Source organism: Mus pahari, chromosome 20 (genome assembly GCF_900095145.1).
Source record: "Mus pahari chromosome 20, PAHARI_EIJ_v1.1, whole genome shotgun sequence".
Classification (NCBI taxonomy): Eukaryota; Metazoa; Chordata; class Mammalia; order Rodentia; family Muridae; genus Mus; species Mus pahari.
The window spans coordinates 28,354,960-28,365,890 of record NC_034609.1 but is presented as its reverse complement, the minus strand read 5'-3'; the positions used below and the strand labels follow the sequence as shown (position 1 = coordinate 28,365,890).

General features: G+C 44.6%; 2 protein-coding genes across 2 annotated transcripts in view; both read right to left on the bottom strand.

The window, feature by feature from the left end:
- The window catches only part of LOC110337270 (acylcarnitine hydrolase-like), a 9,443-nt gene extending 7,153 nt beyond the window's left edge, over positions 1 to 2,290 (bottom strand). The window contains exons 1-3 of the mRNA XM_021220084.2: positions 2,142 to 2,290; positions 1,588 to 1,798; positions 326 to 464 (exon numbers count right to left, since the gene is read on the bottom strand). Of these exons, the coding sequence (XP_021075743.1) occupies positions 326 to 464; positions 1,588 to 1,798; positions 2,142 to 2,217 (426 nt within the window). The 5' untranslated portion in view covers positions 2,218 to 2,290. The remainder of the gene's footprint in view (positions 1 to 325; positions 465 to 1,587; positions 1,799 to 2,141) is intronic.
- Positions 2,291 to 7,531: 5,241 nt separating this feature from the next.
- Positions 7,532 to 10,931, bottom strand: part of LOC110337269 (acylcarnitine hydrolase-like) — a 7,101-nt gene continuing 3,701 nt past the window's right edge. Inside the window, 7 exon segments of the mRNA XM_021220083.2 lie at positions 7,532 to 7,718; positions 8,141 to 8,213; positions 8,591 to 8,728; positions 9,087 to 9,231; positions 9,448 to 9,528; positions 9,658 to 9,798; positions 10,060 to 10,158. Of these exon segments, the coding sequence (XP_021075742.1) occupies positions 7,532 to 7,718; positions 8,141 to 8,213; positions 8,591 to 8,728; positions 9,087 to 9,231; positions 9,448 to 9,528; positions 9,658 to 9,798; positions 10,060 to 10,158 (864 nt within the window).

The window sequence follows — 10,931 nt, the reverse complement described above, 5'->3', positions numbered from 1 at the left end:
CACAACAGATAACCCAAAAGTACGAGTTTGGGTGACCTCAGTTTTGAGGTCTTGAGCCCCTAAGTGGATCTGCAAAGAGCAAGTCATAGAATGAGTTCTGGTTTTATCAGAGAGCAAGAGCCTTTGATGGCTTGGTACTCCAGTGCTCGGTGTCCCATACTCACGTTTCACCTGCATCTCAGGTGTGGCTGAGATGCCCTTCTTTGACCCAAGTAAGCTAACACTTTCAGGTCCACCCTTTAATGGAACTCAGGTTGCTTTTGTCCCTTCTAATCACCTTGACAAAAATGCCCTCTCCCCAAGGTGGCCATAGCCTGACACTCACAGGCAGGTTAGAACCCTCATGGGCATGGGTTGGTGCATAGATGTTCAGATACAGGCAGTCCTCAGACATAGCAAAGGAAGACAGAATCATTTTCATCTCTGGCAGGCCTTCATTCATCATATCATGATTTTGCAGACACCTGATGAAAATAGCAGACAGATATTCCTTGAGATGGATGGTGATCAAAACCCAGTGTAAGTCTGGAGATCTTATCTCAGCCACCTTCAGCTGAGATACCCTGCTGACCCAGACTCTCTCTAAGCCTCTCCAACCAAGGTAAAGGCCACTGGCTTCGTTTAATTTGGGGTGGAGCCAGATTTCTAGGGAGGATTGCAGTCGGGTGGGGTCTGCATGTTATTCTTTCTGAGTCTGGGATAGAGGAACATCTAGATGTCCACATGGAAATGAATGGCTGTCTGTCGTGACATTCATGGAATTGTATAAGAATAGAAAGGTGAGGTAAACATTAGCAGCCATGTAAGCATTTTCTAGTCTCTGTTCTGGGTATCAGTGTTATGTGAGCAGCTCCTGTAGTTTTGATTCATTGTGTTTACCCCAAATGATGGATTGTAATGTGGAGCCTCTAATAGTAGCTTTCTCCCCTAACTTGCATTTGTCTATACATTATTATAGCAACAGAACATAAACTAAGATCTCTATACTGGAGTGTTGGACTCACACAACTACTAGAGGATTCAGTGGACAAAACTGCCCTAAAAGATAGTGAGTAGACCTTCATCACATGTGCAGACTCTCAGGGAACTTCTCTTGTCTGCAGTGTCTCCAGTGGTAAGTACATATACTTGTTCCTTGGTCAATGGCACATGGCCTTAGAGGTTTTCACAATGACTGTCAGGATGGGGTTAGCAAGTATCGATCATTGCTGTAGTCTTCAAGGACATAAAGTATATTCTCCTGGATTCAGAGTGCTTGCTGCCTAATATGTGACATTTACTCATGCCTGGAGATGCACCCCTTGTGGTAGAGAACACTTTGGTTAATTGGAATGTGTGAACATTTTTATCTTTGTTTCTCTCCATAGTACCTCCATGTTATTCCCTATGAGTTCCAAGCTCTGACCTAGGAGCCTGGTCCAGTTGTTCTACTCAACATTAGCACATCGTCAGAAAAACACATGGGCCACTCATCCACAAAGAGAGAAAACTGCTGCGTAGTTGAAATGGAGGGGACACTTCAGCATAGCCCAGAGCTCAGAGCACAGTCTCCCCCAGTGCCTGAAACCCTCTGGGTCCAGAACTTACATGGCTGGATGTGCAGTCCCATCTCTCACACCACTCCATGGCTCAGGGGCCTCAGGAGGTGCAAAGCGCAGTGGTCCTACAGGAGGCTTGGCAAAGGGAATTCCCAGGAAGGTGTGGACACCAGCTTTAGTGTCCTTCAAGTGTACAAGACTGCCTCTCACCTGGCCAGCGTGAGTGTTCCTGATGGGGCTGGACTCTGGTGAGTCCTGACCTGGTGGAGAGATGCCTCTGGATTAGTTTTCTGAAATCAGCTGCCAACAGATTGTGAGATTTTCATCTCTTTGTTACCAGGGCACAGAAGAAGGGAACCCAGCCATCCTGCCGCGCCCCCCCCCCCAGTTCACCTTTGACATGTGAGTGTGGGAGCTTCCTTATCCCCCCAGCTAGGAACCACTCAATATATGCGTGGTCTCCCTATGGTCGTGACCTACAGTTTGATAATGTCTGACAATGGTTTCAATTAGTTCCCTCCTTGCCCCCTATGCCTTCCCTCCCACAAGCTCAGTTATTTGCTGACTCTAGTTATTCTCCACTGCCAATTTAGTGAGCCTCACCCTGCACATGGATAAGAAGAAGCAGCAGCCCGAAGAGTCCAGCATTCAGCCTATTATGTAGTTGGTTCTGTGGCATGGTCAGCTCTCAGGCCTGAATCTGTGCTGCTTGGAAGACCAAGTTTCACAAACAGAAAGCAGAATGTGTGAGTCCTGCCCAGGCAGTGATTTCAATCAAAAGATGTAGGCGGGACCACTTGTTGTGGTCGGTCAAAGTTCTCATTGTAGCAGAAGTGATTAGTCACAAGTGATAGGAGTCAATGCCAGGAGGCGGGGAAATGTCACCTCTTCCTTTTCTGTTCCCTCTCTGGCCTCCTGGAAAGGCACTGAATGAATTCTGAAGCTTGTCTGGGATACCAGGAACCCTGTCCCCTCGCCTGGCCAGTAAGCTGTAACAGGAGAAGCCAGAATGCTTCTATGAGGTCAGAGGCTTCAGGTTTCTGTCTCTGCCTATACCAGATTCTCAGCCACAGACCTCCATACACAGTGCCAGCAGGGAGCAAGCCTCCCAGGAGTGCAGACAGGCCTGTGAGTGCAGGTTGGATCACAACCCCTTCTCAGAGGAACCCACCCGGAGCCCTCAGGACACAGGAACCTAGGGGCGACCTGGGACACGAGGCTTCTGGTCTTCATCTGCACACAGAGCTGATCCTGTGCCACAGTTCTCTATACCCAAATTCCTCCCAGAGGGAATTGGTCTCTCAAGAGTACTGACACACAGGCTTGCTGGAGGGACAAGCCAAAGTCAGACAGCAAGACCAGCTAACACCAGAGACAACCAGATGGCAAAAGGCAAGCACAAAAACATAAGCAACAGAAACTATGACTACTTGGCAGCATCAGAACTCAGTTCTCCCACCACCATGAACCCTGGTTTCTGCAACAAACCAGAAAAGCAAGACTCTGATTTAAACTCACATCTCATGATGATGATAGAGGAATTTAAGAAGGACATAAATAACTCTGTTAAAGAAATACAAGAGAACACAGGTAAATATGTAGAAGACCTTAAAGAGGAAACACAAAAATCCCTTAAAGAATTACAGGAAAACACAACCAAACAGATACAAGAACTGAACAAACCATCCAGAATCTAAAAATGGAAATACAATAAAGAAATCACAAAGGGAGACAACACTGGAGATAGAAAACCTAGGAAAGAGATCAGGAGTCATAGATGCAAGCATCACCAACAGAATACAAGACATAAAAGACAGAATCTCAGGGGCAGAAGATACCATAGAAAACATTGACACAACAAAGAAAATGCAAAATACAAAATGCTCCTAATACAAAACATCCAGGAAATCCAGGACACAATGAGAAGACCAAATCTAAAGATAATAGTTATAGAAAAGAGTGAAGATTCTCAACTTAAAGAGCCAGTAAATATCTTCAACAAAGTTATAGAAGAAAACTTCCCTACCCTAAAGAAAGATATGCCCATGAACATACAAGAAGCCTACAGAACTCCAAATAGCTTAGACCAGAAAAGAAATTCCTCCTGTCACATAATAATCAAAACACTAAGCACACTAAGCAAAGAAAGAATATTAAAAGCAGTAAGGGAAAAAGATCAAGTAACATNCAAAGGCAGACCTATCAGAATTACACCAGACTAATCATCAGAGACTATGAAAGCTAGAAGATCCTGGGCAGATCTCATACAGACCCTAAGAGAACACAAATGCCAATCCAGACTCCTTACCCAACAAAACTCTCAATTACCATAGATGGAGAAACCAAGATATTCCATGACAAAACCAAATTTACACAATGTCTTTCCACAAATCCAGCAAAGGATAATAATAGATGGAAAACACCAACACAAGGAGCAAAACGACACCTTAGAAAAAGTAAGAAAGTAATCTTTCAACAAACTCAATAAAAGATAACCACACAAACAAAAATAATATTAATAATAACAGGGAACAACAATCACTATTTCTTAATATCTCTTAACGTCAATGGACTCAATTCCCCAATAAAAAGACATAGACTAACAGACTGGATGCATAAACAGGACCCAGAATTTTACTGCACACAGGAAACGCACCTCAGTGTCAAAGATAAAAACTGCCTCAGAATAAAGGTCTGGAAAACAATTTCCCAAGCAAATGGTCCCAGGAAACCAGCAGGAGTAGCCATTCTAATATTAGATAAAATTGTCTTTTAACCAAAAGTCGTCAAAAAATATAAGTAAGAACACTTCATACTCATCAAAGGGAAAATCTACCAAGAAGAACTCTCAATTCTGAACATCTGTTCTCCAAATGCAAGGGTACCCAGAATTCTCAAATGAGGAATGTCTAATGGCTGAAAAGTACCTAGAGAAATGTTCAACATCCTTAGTATTCAGGGAAATCTAAATCAAAATAACCCTGAGATTCTACCTCACACCAGTCAGAATGGCTAAGATAAAAAACTCAGGTGACAGCAGATGATAGCAAGGATATGGAGAAAGAGGAACACTCCTCCATTGCTAGTGAGATTGCAAGCTTGTACAACCACTCTGGAAATCAATACAGCAGTTCCTCAGAAAATTGGACACAGTACTACCTGAGGACCCAACAATACCACTCCCGGGGATATGCTTAGAAGATGCTCCAACATGTAATAAGGACATATGCCCCTCTACATTCATAGCAGCCTTATTTATAATAGCCAGAAGCTGGAAAGAACTCAGATGAGCCTCAACAGAGGAATGGATACAGAAAATGTGGTACATTTACACATGGAGTACTACTCAGCTATCAGAAACAATGAATTTATGAAATTCTTAGGCAAATGGATGGAACTAGAAAATATCATCCTGAGTGACATAACCCAATCATAAAAGAACACACATGATATGCACTCACTGATAAGTGGATATTAGCCCAGAAGCTCAGCAATTCACAGACCATGTGAAGCTCATGAAGAAGGAAGACCAAAGTGTGGATACTTAGGTCCTTCTTTGAATGGGAAACAAAATGCCCATGGGAGGAGATACAGAGACAAAGTGTGGATCAGAGAATGAAGGAAAAGCCATTCAGAGACTGCCCCACCTTGGGAACCATCCCATATACACTTACCAGACCCAGACACTATTGTGGATGCCAAGAAGTGCTTGCTGGCAGGAGCCTTATATAGCTGTCTCCTGAGAGGCTATGCCAGAACTTGACAAATACAAAGATGGATGCTTTCAACCAACCATGGTACTAAGCAGGGGGTCCCCAATGGAGGAGTTAGAGAAAGGATGGAAGGAGCTGAAGGGGTTTGCTGTCTCATAGGAGGAACAGCAATATGAACCAACCAGTACCCCAGAGCTCCCAGGGACTAAACCACCAACCAAAGAGTACACATGGAGGAACCCATGGCTCCAGCCACATATGTAGCAGAGGATGGCCTTGTGGAACATCAATAATGAGAGGAGAGGCCCTAGGTGTTATGAATGCTTTATGCCCCAGTGCTTCTTAATCCCAGACATTTCTATAGCTCAGCTCGGGAAATCCCTGTGTGCTCTGCTTCTCATCGCACCATCACTCAGAGGCCCCATGTGGATGATGGCCATGGCCACAGTGAAAATGTGAAATGAAGCCGGGCAGTGGTGGCGCACGCCTTTAATCCCAGTGCTTGGGAGACAGAGGCAGGTGGATTTCTGAGTTCGAGGCCAGCCTGGTCTACAGAGTGAATTCCAGGACAACTAGGACTATGCAGAGAAATTCTGTCTCGGAAAACCAAAAGGAAAGAAAAAGAAAATGTGAAATGAAGAAGACACTCAGGTTCTGCTCTGTAGAATGAGGGAGTAAGAGGGAGAGCATGAAAGAGATAGAGATGTGTGTGTGTGTGTGTGTGTGTGAGAGAGAGAGAGAGAGAGAGAGACAGAGACAGAGACAGAGACAGAGACACAGAGAGAGAGACAGAGAGAGACAGAGACCTTGCTTTGCCTCTCTCAGATTACACATGTCATGATCAGGACCATCATGACATAACCAGCGGGGAGACAGAGACTGACTAACAGCTGGCGCTGGAATGTGGAGCACGAAAACCATCAGGGGAATTCCAGGGACTGGCAGGCTCTTCAGTATGTTGAGTCTACAGCTGCTCTTATACCAGCTGCCCGAGTACTGTAATGTTTCCTTAGTTAAGGACCACTGCTCTACTCACATAGGCTCGACAACCACTTTAGGTGTAGAGCCATTGATATTTCAGCAGTGCCCCTACCTTATAAGTATGGAAACTCAATCCCTGGGATAGCCTGTATTTAGACAGTTGACACAGCCTGGGATTGTTTTTGCTGACATATATCAATATCATCCCCAGGAGCATCTAACATTCCATCCATAACTTCATCATGAGTTGCCTCTGGGGATTGCAAGAATATCAATTTGAGTCTCTCATTGTTGTAAAATATCGCTTCCCCATAACCTCATAGGTATGTCAGCCACATTAGGTTGTAACTTCCCTTTTTTTAAAAAAAAATTCTGGCCACACACATCAATCCATGCTATTCTTTATTTTATTGGAGACAATTTTCTAATGCCTATAAACTGTGTGCAAACCTTCAGCACTGTCCCCATACAGGAGTTGGTGAGAAAATTGCTTTTAAAGTCTTTAGTGCTTAAGCGGAGGTGAATGAATAATCCTGACAGGTGGAAGGTTACTCTCCAAACTCAAGCCTGAGCAGCTGCCCTGGAGCCAACCCCATCTCTGCAGAGGGAACAGGGAGGTCCTGCATGTCCCATCCCACCCAGGACCAGCCGAAGTCAACTCTGGTAAGGGCCTGTTTAATATATGGTCACAAAAGATATGGGTCCTGCAGGTGCTTCAACCTGTGGCAGCCCACCATGCCTGCTAAAAGCCATACTAAAACTCAACATGCTCCCCATGCAGGCTTGCCCTCTGTTGAATTTTGAGTTCATGCTGTTTGGGGAATAGCATTCTAAACTCCTGAAGGCAATAAAGCTTAGGGAAAGCAAGTTTTCTGTTGCCAATTTTAAATATAAGAAAACATGACTTGCTGAGAATAGACACAGGATTTTGTCACAGACACTCTCCTGGAGCCAACATTTCCTGGAGCATCCACTTCATTTGAAGAAGGTCTGGGACTTGGAGAAGAGAAGAATAAAGATGAGGAGAAGATAATGGAAGGAAGGAGGGAAAGAAAGAAGGAAGGGGGAGTGTAATCTCAGTTAAAGAAGATGCAGGCACTTTGGGGCTCACACATCCACAGTGTTATTTGAGAATTTATCGAATTTAATAAAAGTTTTCCCAGAGTATTTTTCATACATGAATGCTCAAAGACTGAGGTGACAAATGCTTATGTACGTGTTGGAACAAATAAAAATAAATAAATGGACATTGTAACACTATTGACTTTAAACCCTAAACATATTTCCTGATACAGGGTACTAAAGCTCCGTGTGCTTGTCCTGAGAAGCCTTTAGCTCCTGGATCTTCTGGGGCAGAGTCTTGGTCCAGAACTGCAGCCTTCTGGCCTTCAGGGCTCGACCCACAGCAGGCTGGGTGTTCAGCTGCAGGTACTGCTCATCATGGTCCAACACAGGCCAGTAGGGTAGACCCTCGCTGTTGGGGTTCCTGTGGATATATCACCCAGCAAAGAGCAGTAAGGTTACACTCATCCTAAGCCTAATCCTATATTTTGGATCAGGGCGGCAGAAAAATTAGGACATTGGTTAAGGGGTCTGAACTTGTGTCCTGATATGGGCATACAAATGTCACACATGAGATTCTGTTCCACGTGGAGAGACTACCTGACCTGTTTATGTTACCTCTAAGAGGTGAGATCTAAGGAACAGTAGCATAGCATTATAGCCCCACAAGCTTTTTCACTGTGAGATGACCAGTATCTGACACCTACAGAGTATCCTTATAAATGTGCTATTGTGTAGGAAAGACTCTGTCATGCAGTGGAAGATCCATGCATGCTAGGAGACACCATCCAATAGGGAGCCCTAGGTAGGGACCCACACATGTTAGGTTGAGGGGCATGTTCTCACCCATGTCGTGCAAAGTTGGCCCAGTACTTCATCATTCGCCTGCTCAGCAGCTTCTCCTCCTCAGTGAAGTCAACTGGGATCATGAGGAAGACAAAGTCAGTGCCACCTCATGCAACTGTCAACTCATTCTTCACATATACCATACAAGCCGCTGTCTGTCCCCAAAGTGTTGATTTTGTTGCCTCCCTTCTTCATTATTCAGAATCCTAGATCCATGCAAGTGTCTAATTTAATTCCTGCCCTGATATGCTGTCAGCTCCTCTACCACAGGCTAGACTGGGAAAGGTGCAAATTCTCCACTGGACATGGTTTTGAGGCCATGATATGGTCCACATTTGAATTTCTCCCTCTCTATAACCTAGGTTTTCTAAAATAGACTGGAAAAGCAAGAGTCCTTGTGGGAAGTCATCTGGGACCTCATTCAATTCAAGAAAAGATATGAAGACTCACGTTTCATGCCCAAGAAGAAGGACCCAAAGACAAAAGGAACCTCATCAGCATGGTCGGCCTTCACATGGGATGGTCTGACATCCTTGAAGTAGCTGGGTGGATGTTGGAACTAATAGAAATAGACAGGGGCATGGGAGCCTGGAGGTGGGACAAAGAGTGACTTAGTTGACTCTCATCTGAAGTTTTCCTTATAAGTATTTGGTAAAAAGATAGCTTGATAAAACTTTACCTAGAATCATAGAAGTTAAATGAGGGGGGGGGGGTCAGGCTGAGCACTATTAGTAGAAAAGCCCTTGGCTAATCAGTGCCCATGGCCTTCCCAGCTCAGTGGCTTTGTTAAGTCAATAGAGTATCAGCAACCCATGTTCCTCTCTGTACCCAGATCTCACTCTCTTAAACTGGACATTAGAGACCTGGGCACCACCATACTCCACAGCACTCACCGTGACCCCCATCACTGAGCTGCTCCCCTAAGCCTTGACACAGATGTACTCACGCTGAAAATGTGCTACTTGGAGTGCAGGGATCACAAACATGAAATCTCCCATCATCTCTGTGAACTGTATTTGGAGGGTCTGGGCATCCTCAGTGTCCCCCATGTATTCTTCCATTAGCAGGTCACCACACTCAGGAGGCAGCATCTGCACCAATGAGTTCAGGAACATTGAAGTTGGCATATTGTAGGTTAGGTAGACAGTAAATTTGATGTTGGGAGAATGGGGCCTGGGATTACACAGGGAATAGGTCTGAGGACCACAAATAGAATCACAGTATGTACTGATAGAAGTAATAAAGATGCTATCTGAGAAGGAAATATAAAGGACCCCTCTATTTGGAGAGAACCAGAGGTATCTCACCATTTGTACTGCTGTATCCTTCAGAACAGCCTGCAGATTCTCTCTGGTTATTTGCTTTATCATCTGAGCAGAGCCCATGACCTGGGAGGCAGAAGACAGGCTTAAGTGTGGAGCTGATGAACTAGAAATAAAGATGTATTGAGTTTCCATGAATACATATGCTTGGCATATGAGTCTCCAGGCTCCCAGAGGATTGGAACTCTGCCTTACCATAGGAATGGTCCAACCAAACTCATCAGTGTTGACACCAATGATACTGGGGACAGGGTGAAAATCCTCAGATGCCAACAACTCTTTGGGATGCCTGGGGAAGAACTCCCCATCCACCACAGCAGGGATCATCTTGAAGACCTGTGAGGCATTAGAGGCGATGCTGAAGGTTAATGAAATAAATATCCTGATGTCCACTGAGTCACCTCCAACTTTTTATCATTTCTCACTAGTTTCAGGGTGACCTCCTCACCCTGGAGGAGAATCTACACTTAGATTAGCTTATCTTGTATTCATTTTACACACAGAACTGAAAGAACACAAAGGCATAAAGATGAGGTATTTGGTTCAGAACCACACATCATGTAGACCAGGTTCTCCCAGACACACAATTCTCCCAACCTTGTTAACAGCCAGAATCTCTGCTTCACTCTTGCCTCTCAGACAGCGCACCAGGGCCTGTGAATCCGTGGCCTCACATCCAGAGCGCTTGGCCACCGTCTGCAAAGGGAATGAGGCAAGAAGGAGAGTTCTCAGTTCCAAGTCGATACTGTTGTGCCTAATTCCCACACTATATTGTGCATTGTGTGGGTTGGAATAAATACATGTTATTCCCATTTTCGTATTGCTCAAAGGTGACAGCCAGTAAGCTGGACTCTTTCTTCCTACATATGTTTTGTGTAACTTTGTTTTCTCCACCTGTTTTTATGTGTTTCATGTATCAGGAAAAATGTAATTTTCTCAAGGATTGTGCATGAGTGTTAGAGAACAAAGTCTCAGTCTTCACTGTCCCCCTTATTTGACAGGGTGGCTTCTTGTTTTGTGGCTGCCAACACCAATGAGCCGGTCTGTGAACATCCAAGGATTGTCTTGCCTTTACCTTCCACCCAACCAGAATAACATGAGAATTAGAGATAGATGTTACTGTTTCCTGCCCTTTGTGTGTTCTCAGGATTTGAACTTATGGCCTCAGGCTTCCATGCTAAGCACTTTTTAAAACCAGTGTATCAGCTCCCAAGCACATGCACAGTTATTTTTGCCAGTTATAGAAACTTCAAGGACTAGTTTGGGGACAGAGAGCATACTCTTCCCCCACTGAACAGACCACCAGAGTACAAGAGTATAAATGTTGAGACAGCAGGGCTGAGAACACTTACAGTGGAGACCATCTCAGAGGTTTCAGAGATAAGGTCAGGAAGCAGGGCCACCCCACTCTCCATGATGGCACCATGGAAGAGTCCTTGGGACATGGGGGACACAACATGTGAAGACAC